Below are 18,549 nucleotides of genomic sequence, written 5' to 3'. Positions count from 1 at the left end.
CAAATTAGGTCTCAGCTTTCCAAAAATAAAGGAAACTCAATTTTATGCATTGGAACATACCAAAACACTACATGAGAGGTAAGCTCCCTTATGCACCAGTCAGTACCAGGCACCACGAACTGATGAAAATACCAAAATTTGCTGTACTACAAATTACTACAATCTATTTAAAAAGTTATATTCTAGGCAGAAAATTCATGTGATTGAACCTGCAGAGTTAAGCACCCATCCTTTGCAGACCCCACAGACATTCCTTTTTGTTATGTGAGCAACACACCATTAATAGGGAGCCAAAATCACTTGGCTGATGTTGGCTTGAGCACGGACTCTGATATCTTACAAGCACAGAGCGAAGGAGCAAAACGATTTCATGCTCTGCCGTGATAAACCATTATCAGGTACCCAGCATTCGGATTTAAAAATGCTCTGGCACTAGTTTTACATAAACATTTCCACAAGTATTTAAAGGCACACATCCCATATTTATTTTTACACACATCCAATATTGCTTTTTTCACAATTAAAGGATATTCAAGGGGAAAAAGGTTATTGGGTAACATCTTTAAAAACAAGCAGTTTCTCAGCTTCTCAATTGAGAAGTTGAGTGGTACTCAACTTCTAGCAAATTCTGTAGGAAAATGCATGCTGGCAAAATGACACTAGACTAACAGAAGAAACAAACCCCTTCCTAGGTTATCCAAATTGCTTTGGAAGGGAAATATATGGGAATGTATGGGAAATGCAATAAAAATGTATGATGTATACGAGGTAATTATTTTCTGATTATTTAGAAGGATCTGCTAAGAAGGCTTTATGAAGTCACTGGGATCTCTGCAGTGGCACAACATTCCAAGTTAGCCCTTTCTGTCAGAGGGCTGATGCAAGACAAACTGTAGACTGGAACAAAGGTCTTTTTCCCTTTCCTGAAGGAAAAAAATTCTAGATGACACAGAATATTACAAGAGGAAGAATATTTAGGCACTACAAAATGCTAAAGCAATGAAGTAGAATCAGATCAATTTTTTTTTAATTTAAAGCATTTTTTATAATAAAGGGTCAACCCTCCCTCAGTAAACTACAAAGAGCAGGGATTACCTTGCTGATGTAAACAACTTCTTCTACTGTGTTACAGCTATTCCAATTTATGTATGAACACAGGATGCTCACTGATAGTTGGGGTGGGATTAAACAAACAAAAAAAGCCCCCATGAACCATAAATGCACACAGAAGTTCTCAGATATTTGAGAATGCTGGATGATTTAGAAGGGCGAGTTACTGTGCCTTGGATGCTAAAAATTAACCAAGTTGGCCAGTTTTCAGTACATGACAGCCTTAAATACTATTACTTGCCTGACGTAGAATTAAACATGGCACCAGGTATCTCACAAGTGTAACAGAACAAGGATAACTAATTGTTTTCACAAATACCTCAGATAATACTGTTCATAAATATTATTTCATTAATACTTCAGTATTCAAGCTCAGCTGCATTTCAGTTAATAAATTCCTAAAGAAAAAAAATATTATCCCCCTCAAAACCACCAAACCCTAACACATCCATTTCTGGACTTCCCATTTTGATGCAAGACTTCTATGGATTCACTTGACAAATGATGAGCCTCTGACCTCTGAGTTTAATCAGAGCACTCCATCCTTGCTACATCCTATTCTAAGACTTGTCCATTTGCTGACCAGGAATGCACAACTGCCTTCACTGACTCCCTGTTTCATCAGTGCCATTTTGTTGTTTTTCTGTCAACCAGTTAAAGTAGAAAATAAATGTCAAATCAAGTTAAGCAAGCTCTGTTATAGCCAAACATGTCACTTTCTGTAACTTTTATTTCCAATAAAAATTGACAGCTAAGTCCTGATGAATAAGAAGTTATCTTCGTTATCGGTCTTTAGGAGGATTAGGATTCTTGCGTCTTCTATGATACCTAAAAGAAAAAAAAGGCTGCAGTGAGTTCAAGCTGTGGACAGTCTTTATTTCTGCCCCCAGTGAGTGACCTGAGGTTACACAAGGAAGTGAAATACAAGATACACAAGCACAATCCACCACCACTCATTAGAGCTGTCATCTCTGTTGTTTGTGCAGTTACATAATGCTACTCATTTCTATTGCTACATCTGCTACAAGCACGCAATAATCCAATCAGTTCTACAGCTGAATAGGCACAAAGGCTGTTGTTTATTCTTAATCCTTTGTGTGAAGTTAATTTTATTACATGGTCAGCCTTCCCTTTGGCTAAAATGATTGCTATAGAACAAAGATGTTGAAAGGAGTTGTGCCAGACTGTATGTTAAATAGTGTAGTATTTTGCAGAAAAGCTAAAAAAAATTCTTCAGAACAAAAAATGATCCATACTTTCCTCTTAATCATGCACCCTAAACAAGGCAGATCCTGTCTGATCTTCATTAAAGTGACAGCTACCCTTTGGCCATAAAAGTCCTACCATTCCATTCCTTATATCTACTCCCAAAGCACATTAATTAAAGTTTTCTGTGGACAACACCACCACAAAATTTTTGCCTGTTTTATGTCTCCACAGCTATAAAACTAGCAGCTACCAGAAGATGGAGTAACATGGAGTGGAAGGGAGTAACACACCAGAATGCTGATTGCTTACGTTAGTATATCTGAATGTCCAAAGTTCCTCTTTAAGCCCAGTCATGTCTATGTGCACCTCTCCTTCTCCCCAATTTCTGAACACAAGGCACACCAAAGTACACTTTTCACCACTCCAAATGAAAAACCTCTACTACTCCTAAGTCTGAGAATCTTCCCATTGAGGTTCCTAAGGAACAGGCAATGCATGTTTCCAAGCTGTATTTGGTTATGCCCATTGAGGGTATTTTATGTACTAGATTCTGTTACTGAACTTTAGTAAATGATCCGAACCAGCAGCTAACTGGATGGTATCAGGAATTTCTACACTGTCACATATTTTACAAAAAAAAGTGGCAAAATCTACCAAAGGAGAAGTGTTAAAAAAACGCCTTACTAAATACAGTCTTCCATTTACACAATACCGCATTTAAAATTTTATGTAGTAGCCCAAATGCTAGAGGTATCTTGTCTCACATGACTCTTCATTGGTTGAATCTGGCCATTAAATGATTCCTGTATTTCTCTTTACTTCCAAAAGGAACAAAGAAATCAAAAAGGAAATACTTACTGTCCCACAGGATACCAGCGATGTTTTGTCGTGTAAAACATTTTGCTGAGCTCTTCAATTGTAGGACCTCTATCGTTCTTTAGCTCTTTTTCATCCAATCTGGATTTCAAAACTTGATCAAGGTTTTCTTCTTTATTATTCACTGGATCTGGCCGTGGTATGGGCTAGCAAAACATTAATATATAAGTCTGTCCTGTTTCTCCTTTTTTTTTTTTTTTTTTTTTCTGAGAAAGTCAAAAAGCCAAGCTACATAAGAGTAAGCTGTAATGCTATCTAACAGCTGAAACCAAAGGAATACAGAAAAATGCCTGCAATTGCACAGGGTGTTTATTGTCCCCACTTGCCCACCCCAAATGAAACCACACAACTGTGGAGATGTCTAGACACATCTATTTACCCTAGGTACTACAGCTGATGAGCCCACCCCTAAAACCAGCATTCTTGTAGTCATTATTGCAGACCTCAATCTTACAATTCACTAGCTGCATCATCAGCTTCAGTTCTACTAACACATAAGTATCCATACTATTCCTAGCCAGAATTTTATTCATAGCAACCATCATCACTGCTGAAAATCTTTTAAAGGACACATACCTCTAAGAATGTCACTTCCTAATTTTTTATGCAACAGGTAAGACCAAGTTGTTTGTTTTCAATAGGAAACATAACTACTACCACTATTACAAATATTTTTCCTTTTTAGTCCTTTAGCTTTTAGTCTTTTACACCTGTTTTTCTTGAGGTATGTGCAACCAGCAGATTTAAAAATACTGCTATATAATTTGCAGGCAGAAAGTGCTAAAATGGTTTACGTTTCAGTGGAGAATTTTCACACTGGGTACTTCAACACAGCTACTAGCTGCAGTATTTTACTAGCACATGAGAACTGGAAATTCAAACAAAAAGTGTACACTAGAAAAATTTATCTAGATGTTAAACCACAACACTAGACTTTCATCAATGTAAAGAACATATTGAAAGTACCACTGACAGACAAAAATCAATATTTAAAGTTCTTTGTGGCTTCTATGAACTCAGTGCTGAATGGAATTTAAAGTTCAAGTTGAAAACAGCAGCAGCAGTATTTCTTTGTATTTTCTTGCCCAGTAGGACATGTGAACCATAACCTACATTCCAACCATCCTCTCTTGAGTAGTATACTCATAGACAGACACTATTTTCTCAGTTGTGCACAAGTATTTTAGTGCCTTACTTAATTCTACTTGAGTTACTGTAAGCTGTGATATCTGAGCTTTTCTGCCTCTGCAACCTTCCCTCAATTCAACTGAGTACACTCCTCCTTGTGGCAGCAGCTATAGTCACCAGTCATTTACTTCACAAATGCGCTGAGCACATACTAAAAAAAAGTATTTCAAATTAAAAAAAAGATGCCCTAAAGACTCAAACCTGTGAACTACTAAATGCCTTTACAAGAGTAAGAAATATAAATGTGCACACTTGGACATACTTTTGTATGCTCGTATGGAATCTCAAGCGAAGGGTGGTAGCAGACAATTGTCTTCAAATCGGATGTCACTGCAAGTTCCACCTTGCTATAAAAATAAAAAAATCTTGTAACTTTCAGAAACACTGAACAGCTGAGCAGCCCAAGTCCCAAAGAAAACTGGATTTGACCCTGCATTTATGAGTCCTTAATAATTTTCTATAAAATAAGGGTCATAAATATTTGATCCAAACTTCCAATTTTTTTGTTTCCTCAGTCATCTTCCCTTTTCTTTTTGGAGAGGAAAAAAGGGCTAAAATAAATAATTAAAATAGATAGAAACATGGGTTGGAAAAAAAATCTGAAACACTAATTGTTGCATATAAAACCCTAAACAGACAGGGATGATGATCTCTAGAACAACATGCCTTTATAAGATCTATGGCATCTACAATGAAAAGACAGGAAACAAAGCTCTGTTTGGGCTTCCAACTTTCCTATTAGTTAAAAAATCCTGAACAGGAAGTCCTACTGAGAGTTTCCTTGTGAGAACATAACTTTTCTCACCTTCCTTCCCATGACACACTAAGCTTCCTAAAACCATGGATGACACGGATGCAGTGTTTCTCACTATATTTGTATCATCTTTTCCCATTTCTACACAAGTTTCCCATGCAGCAGCACAAAAGTACCTGGACTTTGTCTTAACAACAAGCATCAATGGAAATGACTACTCTAAGCTAACTTTGCTCTTCCACAAACAAAACTGCAGGGGTACTGGGGATCATCAACATGTTTAGAATGAGTCCTGCATGATTTATCATTACTATTGGAGACAGTAGTTTAGCTAAAATTACTACATATATCCAGCATTGGCAAAAGATGTGTTTGATACCATTATACGACAACTTCACGACAGAGAGAGTAGCCCTGGAATAAACATTACGTGAAAAGGCCACACATCAAAGCATGTTTACATACCAGTTGTAGTCTTCAGGGAGAACTGAGTATGTAGATTTATAGCAAGCACGATACACAGCTCCATCTACAATAAAAATCCAAAACTCTGATGTAAAAACAAGTAGAGCTGTGGCCAATTTAAGAATGTCTACATTTTCAATTTTCATTCTGTTTCAAGTCTTAATCAGGGATTATAATCATATTCAGTTTTAGAGTAACAAAACCCAAAACTGTCTAAATAGAAGTTCATTTCTAGTGCAATCAAAAAAACCACAGTATGCAGGCAGCTATGACCTATACTAACTTTCCTAGTTGTATTGTTTTCCTAGGAAAAATCACTATATGAACTAAATACCTATAGAGTTCACCATTAGGAAATATTCTTTATATATGTAAAGAACAATACCTTACGACTTACAGGGAAGATCATAATTTCATTCATAGCAAAATTTATTATAAAAATCAAAATGAGGGGCTCTGACAGGATATGTAGAGAAATGTTTTCCTCATGAGGACAGCCAACCAGGGGGACTGAGACCCAGGCAGGTTTGTGAGTTCTCTGTCCTTGGAAATTTCAAAGACCCAGCAAGCCCTGAGCAACCTGATTTGAATGCAGAGCTGACCCTGCTTTGAGCAGGAGCTTGGACCACAGACCACTCAAAGTCCCTTCCCCACAGTTTGATTCCCATTTTTTTATAGAGTCATAGAATTATTTAGGTTGGAATAGACTTTTAAGATCATAGAGTCCAAACACAAACCTAATGTAAGGTGTTTAACAGCCCCTCACACAGGAATCATCCTGTAGACATTGCCTTCCACAACAGGTATGCACACCTAAGGGGGACCTGGGACATGTCTGGAGTTGACTTCCACTGGGAACCCCCTTCCTTTATTGCCGGAACCTGACACAAATCCACATAGAAGTTTCTGTGTCCAGTGAAGCTTTTTCAACAATTACACTTTTTAGAACAGAATTATGATCACATGAAACAATCTTCACATGTTCTGAGCTTTCTGTTAAGTCATAAAAAGGTTTCAACTCTATCTGATGTTATTTTATTTAGACCATTTTTTAATTCAAATAGGATTCTTCATGGCTGCTCATAGCAGAGCGAGAGAGCAATCATTGTGTCAAGACCGCGAAGGGTGAAAAAACCAAGAAGAAACTTTTGTGTAGCTATTTTCCTTTCAGAAATATTTTAGATGCAAATGCTTAAATTCAGAATTACTGTTAGCACTTCCACTCTTCAGATCTTCTAATTAAACTATTCTTAGTTATTACTTGAGTTCTGGTAAACTGCAACTAGTTTGTATTTCTTCCTAAAACTTCTTTCCCTTCCTTGCCCACTTACCCCTAAAATGTAATATGTTCATTATATTTTCTCCATTACTGTCTTTTCTACCACCTTTACTATCTATCTTCCCTATGTCTTTCTATTGACATTTAAAACATGGACAGAAATCTAAGAAATAGTACTGCCTGTTTCTACGTGTTCTCTGTTTATGGTGAGTAACAAGATTTTACTGTAGCCTTTTCTCACCACTGATTCTAAGTCCAAAAATATTAAATTCAATGATAACCAGTAGTAAGAGGGGTAGTATTTACAAGCTAACTAAGAAATTAGGGGGGCATCCTATGTGGACCATGAAGGTTTAATAAGAAAAAAAAAAGAAAAAAAAAAGATATCCTTTAGATTATTATTAGAATGCTCTCATAGACTATCAGACTTGATTCTGTTCAAATAGAAAAATCACTTCCATGCTTCCATTACTTTAAATAGTACAGGAAAGAGGCTCTCAAGGAACAAATTTTAATATAGGACTTCTACAATTTCATCACTACTTACTCTGCAGTGGGACCTGCTTACAGGTTGCTACTGAACGCATCCAAAAGAGGCTGGACCATGCAGTTCTAAGTGACATTGCCATGCTGACAGCAGAGAGAAAACCAGTCCTGGAAAAGATGGAACTCAAAGAGGCATGTATCCTTCTTCTCTGCAGAACACCCTCTGAAAGAAACCAGTTTAGTAAATATTCAGGATACAAAAGACTAACAATTAAATTTCTTGAATATCTTAACAAAAAATTAAATTTGTGCAACATATTCTTCATTGTCAATTGTTTAGAAGTCCTTATCACTTACGATAATGGTACCTGTCTCCTTAACAGTCAAAAGCAGTACGAGACTTTATTAACCGTGAGATAGTCTTTGAAGGTTCAACTTTAAAAAAAAAGCTTCCACACCTGTGTCTTGTCACAGGCTTTTCTACTGGTACTCACCCACCTGAAATTTGCATCCTTCCTTCTGCACACTCCATAACATTATTCGTGGAATATGCTTTTCTTGTTCACAATGTAAATATCACCACCCAGACCAAAAAATAGAAGTACTTATAAACTACACTTGCTGTAGTTAAAACCCTCTCTACATGCAGTTAATTGGTTTCATCCATCTCAAAAGCAATACACCTAAAACCTGAGAAACACCATTTAGAATACCTTAAATGTTACCCAAAATCTCACAGAAGCAGAAAGACATCTTATGTTTTCATTGTCTACCGAAAAAAAAAAATTGCTTTAAAGAGAAACTTATAATGAAGCTTAAAAAAAGGTAACTGGAGACAGTTTAAAGACATACTCATAAAAATAAAGAAACAAGAGCTCTTAAAAGTGCTTCATATTTTGTGCTTCAGAACATCACCAGAAATGTGCATTTTCCAATTTCGACACATAGTTATTCAGCATTCTCTTTATCTGTGCCAATGCTGCTGAAGTTAGGGGAACACTAATAACTACGGCTGCTCATAACTTGCCCTCGGCAGCTCATTAACAAAAAGGAGGCGAAGAACGCGGCGGATCTCGGCCGCCTGGTCCAAGGACAGGGGTCAGGCACCAGCCCGTTCCCGGCCCCACTGCGAGGACCATTCCAATTTAAATGGGGACAGTCCCATCCCTGAGACAGCACACAGGAAACAACAACAACGCGTGTGCAGCAACACGCGGGAACACGAAACCTGAGGCTTAGAATTAAAGAAGATATTTAGCTTTCCAAAAAAAAAAAAAAAAAAAAGAAGTCATTAATCCGTCAAAGCAAGCAAAAGAATACCCGTTATAAAAGCCCTGAGCGTGCCGCACAGGGTGCAGTCCCTCCGAAAGTACACAGAGCCTCTCTCCGGCCTTGCCCCGCGCTCCCCTGGGCAGACACCGCCCGCCCCGCACCGGCCCCGCCGGCGGAAGCGGCGCCGCGCGCCCGTTCCGGCTCCGGCGGCGGCTCGTCCCGCGGCACGCCGGGACACGTAGTGCCGGGACACGGAGTGCGGGCAGCGAGGGGGACCCGCACCGCCTCCGCCTCCGCCTGCCTCCCGCCTCTCCGCCCTGAGCGCTGCCCCGGTACCGGCACCGCCTCCCTCCCTTTCTGTCCTCAGCGCTGTCCCAGCACCGGCACCGCCTCCCCTCCCCGCCTTCCGTCCTCAGCGCTGCGCCGGCACCGGCGACAAGCGGTGAGCAGCTTCGTAATAACATGGTGGCAGGAAGAGCTAGGCCGGGCTGGGCCAGGGGAGCAAAGCGGACACAGAAACGCAGATTCATGGAATCGATTAGGTTGGAAAAGACCTCTGAGATCATCCAGTCCAATCTTTGATCCACCTACACCTTGACAGCTAGACCATGGCAGTAAGTGCCATGCCTGGTCATTTCTTGAGCACCTCCAGCAATGGTGACTCCACCATCAACCTGGGGAGCCCATACCAATGTTTAACAATCGTTCCCGTGGAGGAATTCCTCATGATGTCCAACCTGAACCTCCCCTGGCTTGAAGGCACTTCCTCTTGTGCTCTTGTCCAAAAAAACCCCAGATTCATTACCTGGTATGCAACCAGCCAATAATTAGCCACTGTGGACAACACTGTTGCTGGTTGTCCAACCCCCACCTTATTACAACCTTTTTTCAGGTAGTTGTAGAGAGTGATGAGGTCGCCCTGAACCTTCTCCAGGCTAAACACCCCCAGCTCCCTCAGCCGCTCCTCATAGGACTTCCCCTGTAGATCCTTGGCCAAACACTTTCCACTCGCTCTTGGTGCTCTAGTAGTCCCTGTGGTGGGAGGGTTTTGGGAGCTCAAACCCACAGTGGAGCCAGCATTAGCAACAGCTGTTCAGCTGAGGGAGAGGGCACGATGCCCCAGCAACAGGCAGCAGTGCACCTGCTGGTCCTGGGAACGTGCCAACATACCATAGTCTTATATTAGCTGCAAAATAACCCCCTCTAATCCCATAATTCAAAGGCACATCTCTAACATTATTGGTTATTTCACAAGCTTGCAAGCATAGCCTGCTTGCTTTCCAGGTGAAATTAGGCAGTGGCTGCAGCAGCTTCCTCTTTTCAACCTTCCAGATCTTCACAATACCTGTAAATACTCTTCCACAGGGAAGGCCTGGATTTTATGCAGATGAAATAGCATGTTTCCAATATTCAAGCATACAGAAAACTCACCTGAATGTCCCAGGCACACTGCTGCTCTGAGACCACTTGCTGTACTTCTTTTGGAGACTGAGTCACAAAGCATGTGAAAGACAAGGTTATATTTACACAACATTAATAAAAGACAAGAAGAAAAAACAAAAATCAATTGTCTGACCTGCTGCTCTAGTATCTGAAATGGCTCCAGCACTTGAAGCTTTTACACATCCATGAAGTCTCTAAGTCACATCAGCAGACTGTGTCTCCATTCCTGTCACAGCATTATCCTTTTGGAAACTCTTAGATAGTGTCTCCTGAAAGGCTGCAACCTCTTCCAGATATCTTTCAACCATTGCATCTTTTCTGGTCATTAGCTTGTGGTACTGCAATTTCATGCTGTCATCAGTGAAAGCCTCACAATTTCAGCGATGTTTAACTTTGTTCTGTAGTTGCAGAGTTGTAAACACTGGTAATTTCCAGAAGTATAGCAGAAGTATAGCCAGAAATCTCTAGTCAAGAGCTGATCACTCCCAGTAGCAGTGACAAAGATTTCTTTTTGAGTATTTTTCTATACAGTGGGAGGTGAAAGACATCCATTTTGGGGCTTCTTGCAATATTAGATTCATTACATCATAGAAAAAGGGGGCAGAGATGGGCCAAAATATTTTACATACTACTTAGAGAGATGCAACCAAGGTGAGAAATCACAGCTCCACTACAAGGCTTCTCCAGATTTGCGGAGATAAACTCACTTGGTCATTCCAGCAAGTTTCTGTGTGCAGATACAGAGGCATCTGATCTGGGCTCATGCACCAAACTGAAGCAACACAGTTCTTTGTATTTTCTGCTGTGTACCAGCTCATGATTCCCACAAGGAAATCCTAGGATGAGGGCAGCATCCTATACAATCAAGCAATCATCCACTACAAGCAAGACAGTGGTTCTACTGATGGACAAATAAAACACTTTGAGGATTTTAAACTCAAGGACAATGCTGAAAAAAATACAATGGTAATAAACTGTCTGAAATAAATGCACTCAGGAAATTAAAAGAAAGGAATGAATCTTCATTTAAAGAGTGAGCTTCAGCAATATCTTGTCCACAGGCATAGTGGGGATAAACAGAGTCATTTCAAAGTCAGTCTTGCCAGGAGCAGTTTGTGACAATGTGGGAACTGCTCAGGATTTTTGACTTTCTCCTGGTCAACTGCAGTGTGACACACCTGTATGTAAATGCAATGTTCGCTGTGTGTTTTTGTGTGTGAACCTCTGACAAGCACATTAGGCCTTGATTTCCTTCCTAGGAAGTACTAAGTAAAATTAAAGCTTCTCTGACTTTTCTTGAAGGTGCTTATGAATTAATTGTCATAACTTCTTTACAAGATTGCCTAAACTCAGGGATGATCATGACTGTGGTTGACACCTCTGATTCTTAGATGCTTTCTTGAAAGGGTATTGTTCACCCATGCAGGAGACAAAAATTCTTTGCTGTCCAGTGGAAAACTTGAATTTACTCCCTTCACAGCTGGAGACCACTGTAAATTTCACCTGTTTCTTTCTCCGGTGCAAGACACTTTTTTTCATCTTCTCTATATGGAGCAGCAACTCTTAAAAAAAAAAAAAAAATAAAACCTCCCTAGCCCCCTAGAAATTGTCTCCCAATAAAAAATACGAAATCTTGACATGCTTGAATATATTAGTCATGATTACAATATAAGACTTCTGTGGTGCTCCTACATAATTGTTTTCTACATCAATTTATTTGCTTTAATAAAGATAATTTTTTACTCTTCAGTGCCATATGTACTTCCTGAGGACTGCATACAGACACACTTGCAGATATGCATGCTCTCCTCAGACACAAGTTTGGAAAAGTAGAGTTTCTAATGTTACTGATGAATGTGACCAACAATGGTGGGATTTTATAGGCTGGTGGCATTGAGTTGTTAACAGCTAAGAAGCTAATTCATTAACAAGATTGTAAAGATCAACAAAAGCTTTGTTTTGAACCTACAGTCTGATCTGCTTGTTTTCAATGATGTATTTTTTTCTGTAAGAATGTTATTCTAGAAATGTGTGCTTTTAGAATGTCACCGTAATGGCAAATCTTGTAACTTAAATCCTAGTTCTAAAAAGTTGCAATTGAAGGTACCACAGAACTTTATTTTTATGTTTTAAAAATGGAACCACATACCCTGCTAGGCTTCCAGGCTATTTTTAGGTGGTTTCTATAAAAAGATTTTTAGGAGATAGTAGATGAGGTCTACCCCCTCCCTGACGCATACTGTTCTGCAAGTCTATTCTTAGCAGCATGTTCTGACAGATTACAGCTTTCTGGTTAGGAGATGGGAATTGCTTGAGGACGTCTCAAGCGTGACTACACACTTCTCCAGCATGTCTGGAGATGGGGTTATTAATAACTGCCAAGGCCCTTGCTTGCCTCAGCAGCTTGTAGACAGCAAAGGGGAAAGTCACTCAGTCTGCATTGGCTCAACAGAAAGGTTGAGCTGTGGAGATCGATGGAGGCACTAATGCTGAGTTCCAGACCTCTGGGACTTCATGTCTTTGGAAACCTCGAAAGTTTTGTTTCTAGGTTGGTCTCTCACTGAAGATAAACCATCAACCTGCTCTTACTCCAACAGTCAATTACAAACTTCTCCAGGAAATGCTCTGACTGATCAGATGGTTGAGCTATAGTTAGGCCACAGATGCTGTGTAGTGATGAGGGCAGGACTGTGTTGGTTGGCTCTGTTTTAGAAGGACAAATTTTTAAATCAGAGATATCATCTGCACAGGCGTGGGTTTTGCGTGAGCAGTTGCACAGGCACACATACACCACTCTTCTGAGGAACGGAAAATTGGACCTGGCTGTTCCAGCTCTTTTGCTGCAGTGGCGTATTTAGGAAATTGTTACTTAGTAAAATCATTCAGGCTGGATCACTGGCAAAGTGAATATAATACACATTTATTTTTTTCATTGAAACCAACGTTTCAAAATATTCCTAGGAATAAGCATTTGGCTTCATTTATTTCCTTTTAAACTGGCAAGGTACTATACAGTCATACCTAGAAGTGGACCTGAATTTGTGAATGGATGGATTTGTTTTGTTGTAAAGGTTGTGTCTTAACAATGGGGATGGCTGGGCCTCCACTCATGAAATACTGTATCTTAATTTCTATGAGGTTATCCTATAAATGTAGAAATCAAATTTCTAACGAGACACTGTACTTTAGTTATGGTGTTAATTCTCAAGTTTTCTAAAGTTATGTTGTACTTTAGTTATGGTGTTAATTCTCAAGTTTTCTAAAGTTATGTTGTAGACATACAGATTTCTATGTTTTAAGTCAATCTGTAAACATGCAAAGAAAACTCCAAGACTTATGTCAGTAGGCCCCCTTCATTCTTTAGCATATCTCACACCATCTCATCACTGGTCCATCCTGTTACTGGTAAGGAGGAAGCTGCAACTGTAAACAACAGATGACAAAACGAAAGTGCCTCAGCAGTCATATGCAGCCTAAATAATTTGTGTTCCTGTTGATTACCATAGTTCAAGGAAACCATATTATGCCTCTATTCAAGCAGCCACTTAATGAAAAAAAATCAAAAGTTATTGGCTGCAGTGAAGGCTCCTACTCATAGCATCCCATTTTGATGTTCTAAGTTGGTAAAAAATATAACTGGTGGGAGTTTTTTCTTCTCTCAGTACAGTTTCACCCAGTCCTGCCAGTTCAGATAATTCTGAAATTGTCCAGTGACACTTAAACTACTGCTAAATGAAAAACACTCCACTTCTGTGCCTTAGTTTCCCCCTTTGTACATATGCATCATAATGACTCTTGTGAAAATACTCTGGGATTTACTGAACATTTTTAATATAAAATCTGGATGTTATTGTGAGTATTCATTCTGTATGTGTACATAAATATATCCGGTTTTTGCTGTAGAACAGATTTTCTACATTACTTGACAAAAAATATAGAAATGCTTTTATGCAAAAATAAAGAATCTGGGGTTTGAAATAGAGTTGTAATTGCAGTAAGACTTCTATAAGATTGCAAAGAGGGATAGAAGGAGGAAGTAAGATTAGTCAGACACAGGCTCAGCTGGCCTAGATGCACCCACTCAGTGAGTAACTCGATGACAGCAGAAGCTGTCACAGGAAGATGGTCAGCAGCTGTATTGAATTGTTCTGGGAGTACTAATTGCCTAATCGCAATTACTTCTTTACCTTTCCTACCTATAGTAGCATTATAGAACACTTTGCTGGTGAATTAGGTGGTTGCCTAACTTTGTTCTTGGAACTGCTGTAATCCCAGCAATGATGTGATAATCACAGGTTTGTGGGAGGAGGATTGTGCTCTCCATCCTGGCCTTTGCAGTGGTGCAGTGGGACAAGATCAGCTCAGCCAACAGAACAGGTCACTGCTGCAGGAGGGGGTAGTCCTACGTCTGCACCATCTTGCTCTGTTTCTTCCTGCTTCTCTTGTGCCAGCTCTGATGCCTCAGTGAGCTGGTCAGAAAGGTAACTTAGCAAAAAAAAAACCCCAACAACAACCCCCTATACCCCAATAGATACAGTGGCAAGAGTGGCTCAGGAATATAGGGCAGGGAAAGGGAGCAGGAGCTCAGTGTTGCCTGCAGCTTCTCCAAAAGGCTGAGGGGCATCCAAAGCTGTGTTATAACTCATGGATACTACGAGGTGCAATTTCACTCCCACTTGTGTTACGTTTTGTTGTCTGGGGCTTGCCAGACCCCACTGTAAGCCAAACCAATTCACCAGTCCAGCAGAGGACCAGACTGAATGGCTGTTTTCCTGCCAAATTAGTGTTATTGCATCAGCTCAGCTGAATGAACAGCAGGGAAAATGCCATGTGTAAGGAAGGAAAGTAGAAGGAATGAGATGGGAAAGGGAAGAAATAAGCCCTCTTTTTAACAGATTGGCTCAGCTGTTTGGTGTAATGTATGTGGTTTCACACTATCCCTAATGCAGGAAACTATAGACACTCCTTTTCTCACACCCTCAGGCATGGGTTCCGGTCCCCTTCTTCATGCCTCACCTGTGCAGCTGTGTGGCTGCCTGTGGTTCACAGCAGCTCACTGCTCACCCAGGAACCATTTGTGCTTTTGATCAGCTCATTTGAGGTGAGATCATGGTGTGAGCTGAGGGAGCAGCCCAGTGTGAGGCAGAGGAGGAGGTCAGCAGACCTTTAGCAAATACAAAGTGGCGTGGCCTTGACGTGAAACTACACACTCACTGTGGAGGCAGGCCTTGGTACAGCTGGGCCGTAGGAATGAATGCCCGTTTGAATGGGACTACAGGTGACACCAGTCTGACTGAACACTGTCCTAAATTTCTTCTGAAATGCAAATACAAATGTAATGCTTTATGTAATGAACCAGCAGCCACTGTAGTGTGACAATACCACTTTTCTAAAGGCAATCTGCATCTTCAGGCACTCTGAAGCCCAGGATCAGGGAGCAGTGGGGTAGCCCCCTTACGACAGGGGAGGCAGGAGCTGAGGGCAGCCCAAGGCGAGGAGAGCAGTGACTCCATCGAGGAGGATCAGCCCCACTGTGCCAGAGGCACCTGAACAGCACAGTTGGTCACTGCAGTGAGGCCTGTGCAGGGGTCATCAGGCAGGACACAGTAACAGGCCAGGTCTGAGGCTGGTTCAGGAGCTCCTGACAGTCAGGCAGGCACAGTTGAGGTGCAGCTCAGGAAGGACTCAACTCCCAGGCTCGTTGAAGGGCAAGGGTGGATGCCCGAGTTGAGGCTGTCACAGCAATTAAGGTCTATTTGTGCACTCATTGCCCTGACACAAAGCTGTGTCTTCAAAACAGCATCTAACAAAGCCTTTACTAATCATCCACAGTCCTGTCGGATATCCTGGAACTGTTTGTCAGCATATATCTGACAAAATACATGCATAAAATATTCCCAGATTTCCTCACAGTCTGACTGAGGTGCGGGGTATATTTTAGAATAGTAAGGGAGCAAACAGTTAGCAACTCCTGGTGCTAAAAGAGGACAGAATTCAAGGCGTGAGTCTTAAGGAAAGATTTCAATTTAATTTAAACAAAGACATAGCATCTAAATATTTCAGCCTAGCAAAAACAACACCAGGCTGAGTCACGGAAGGCAGCTGTCTAAACGAGGATGCATGACTTCACTACTTACAATACTTGGGATGAAAGAAGGATTTTTTTTTCCATCAAACCTTTATTTTGCAAGACAAATAATAATAAAAAAAGGATTGATGAAATACTCTGGAAGTTTTGACAAACTACACTTGTAGCATTATGGGAAGCTAGTTTTTTGTATCTGCTTTTTGTTCTTTTCTCTTCTCTGTCCTCCCTCCTATGCCCTTCAAGAAACTTTAAAAAGTTTTAGGTGTTTTTAAGGGAATTGTGTTATGTTTAATGGTATATGTGACTTTGAAAAACTGTATGGATAAAGAATCATTGTACTGCTCAAAAAAAATAATCTGGCAGACAAGAATAAATACATTTTAAGAACAACCTTGCACTGCAGAGCAGGAGTGCTGAAGTACTGTTCTACCCAGGGAAGCAGAAGCATGCTAGGCTGGATTGCCCATGATGCTTCTCCAAGGATGTCTTCCAAGTCACATGCCAGATAGAGGATATGCACACAGAGCAATGCCGGCTATGGTCCAGAACCTAGTTATGGCAGCAGTGTGGAAAATCCTGAAGGACAGGGGTGGACACTAGAAGGTCATTAGGTTGGGAAGGCACCTGGAGGATGCAAGAATTTCTATGGGGTGTGGCTAGCTTGAGGAGAATAATCTCCCCTGGCATTTACATGCCTTGTTCCAGCTCTGATTCAGAGGATTAAGTTGCTGTCTTTGGGAATTTGAGAATGCTATAAAAGAAGGACAATTTTTACTACAGCTTTTCCTGGAAGATAACCCTTGGTAGAGAGGAAGTGCAAAGAAGCAAGTCTACAGTCAATATTCTGGAGTAGCCAGTTTAGATGGCTTTTCCAACCCGATATGGATACTCAGGGATCTCTGCAGCAGTCCTTCTAGAAGCTAAAATGACTTAGGGGAACAATCTAAATCTTTGTAGATATGACAACAGAAATCAATGGTTTTGTTCACTGCCCATCTCCTGGTCAAGTGGACTTCAAAAGCCTTTTCATAAAAGGAGCCAGAAGGAGAGCTGCAATGCAAACTCCCAGGATGTGACAGACCACTTGTTGTGCAACAAAAGATATCAAAACATAACAAGCCAGACTGACTTGCTGCAACTTCAGACTGAAGCAAGATTCCTGGTCTACGACACTTGAAAGGGGCCACTAAACGCAACACTGATGAGCATTTATTTGAGCCAACTGTGCTTCACTCTGTTGCTGCTCCTCACAGACTTTCAAGAAACTGAGTGGCATCTTACTCCCATAGAGCCTACACCCATATTTTCTTCTGCGTATGCTAGTCCTTTAATGGACAGTATTCAGTGTAAAAAAGAAAAAGTGTAAAAGGGAAAAAAAAAAGGGGGTGAATGCAGAAACAAAAAAAGAGAAATAATTCAGCATGCACTATAACAAAATACATGGTTTTTCAATTACTTTTGTCTTGAGTGAAGCTGCTTTGATATCTAAACAAGTGTTGGAGTCATGGAGTCTTTCTCCTAGATTTGCCATTGCCAGAGAACTTTACTTTCTACCAGAATACACAAATATTATGTCCTGTTTAAAACCAGAAGAAAACACTTGACAGGGAATCATATGTACATAGGATTCTATTCCTGGCTGCGCTGCTAGCCTGCTGAGTAACCTATGGGAAATACGTTCATCTTTCTGTGCTTTTATTTCCCATAAATAACAACAGACATTCTTAAATGTTACTATTACTATGCAGCTGTAGTAATGTCCTAGTAAGCTTGTGCAGTAACTATACTCCAACATTTACAATATTCCTCTTTCTGTTGAAAAGGAAGGAGATTCACTAACCAGGTGTTATTAAGACAAGGATCACAGGATTGTTACGGCTGGAAGATCATATTTCCAACCTCCCTACCGACACAGGGTCACCAGGAGCAGGTGACACAGGAGCACATCCAGGTGGGTTTGGAATGTCTCCAGAGAGGGAGACTCCACGACCTCCCCTGGGCAGCCTGTTCCAGTGCTCTGCCACCCTCAGTGTCAAGAAGTTCTTCCTCATATTGAGGTGGAACTTCTCGTGTTTTAGTTCATGACCATTACTCTTTGGCTTGTTGCTGGGCACCACTTAGAAGAGTCTGGCACTATTCTCTTCACACCTGCCTTTGAGATATTTTTATGTATTGATGAGATCCCTTCTCAGTCTTTTCTTCTCTAGATTAAAGAGGCCTAGCTCCCTCGGTCTTTCCTCGTAAGAGAGATGTGCCAGACCCCCCATCACTTTTGTGGCCCTATCAGTAGCTCCTTGTCTTTCATGTACTGATGCTCTAAGATATCTTTGTGACAGGTTTAGGGCCGCTCACAGAACCTAAAAGTCAGCGAAGGGCAGA

General features: G+C 40.7%; 1 protein-coding gene across 1 annotated transcript; it reads right to left on the bottom strand.

Annotated features, from left to right (window-relative positions):
• Positions 1-1,822: 1,822 nt before the first annotated feature.
• On the bottom strand, positions 1,823-8,904 carry MRPL42 (mitochondrial ribosomal protein L42). Its single transcript, XM_069000052.1, has 6 exons — positions 8,688-8,904; positions 7,429-7,590; positions 5,603-5,666; positions 4,646-4,730; positions 3,178-3,341; positions 1,823-1,938 (listed from the first exon to the last, which is right to left on the bottom strand). Exons 2-6 carry the CDS (start codon positions 7,508-7,510, stop codon positions 1,893-1,895), a joined length of 441 nt encoding a protein of 146 aa, XP_068856153.1. The 5' UTR covers positions 7,511-7,590; positions 8,688-8,904; the 3' UTR covers positions 1,823-1,892.
• Positions 8,905-18,549: the final 9,645 nt, after the last annotated feature.

Source organism: Aphelocoma coerulescens, chromosome 1A (assembly GCF_041296385.1).
Source record: "Aphelocoma coerulescens isolate FSJ_1873_10779 chromosome 1A, UR_Acoe_1.0, whole genome shotgun sequence".
NCBI classification, from domain to species: domain Eukaryota; kingdom Metazoa; phylum Chordata; class Aves; order Passeriformes; family Corvidae; genus Aphelocoma; species Aphelocoma coerulescens.
Note: the sequence above shows the minus strand (reverse complement) of the source record. Positions and strands in the feature narration are given on the sequence as shown.

Excerpts from the sequence above, each read along its gene's own strand:
- MRPL42 (XM_069000052.1), bottom strand. The coding sequence starts at position 7,510 with ATGGCAATGTCACTTAGAACTGCATGGTCCAGCCTCTTTTGGATGCGT. Across the intron at positions 5,667-7,428 it reads TAAGCAGGTCCCACTGCAGA|ATGGAGCTGTGTATCGTGCT; the intron begins GTAAGTAGTGAT and ends TTTTTATTGTAG. Across the intron at positions 3,342-4,645 it reads TTCCATACGAGCATACAAAA|CCCATACCACGGCCAGATCC; the intron begins GTATGTCCAAGT and ends ATGTTTTGCTAG.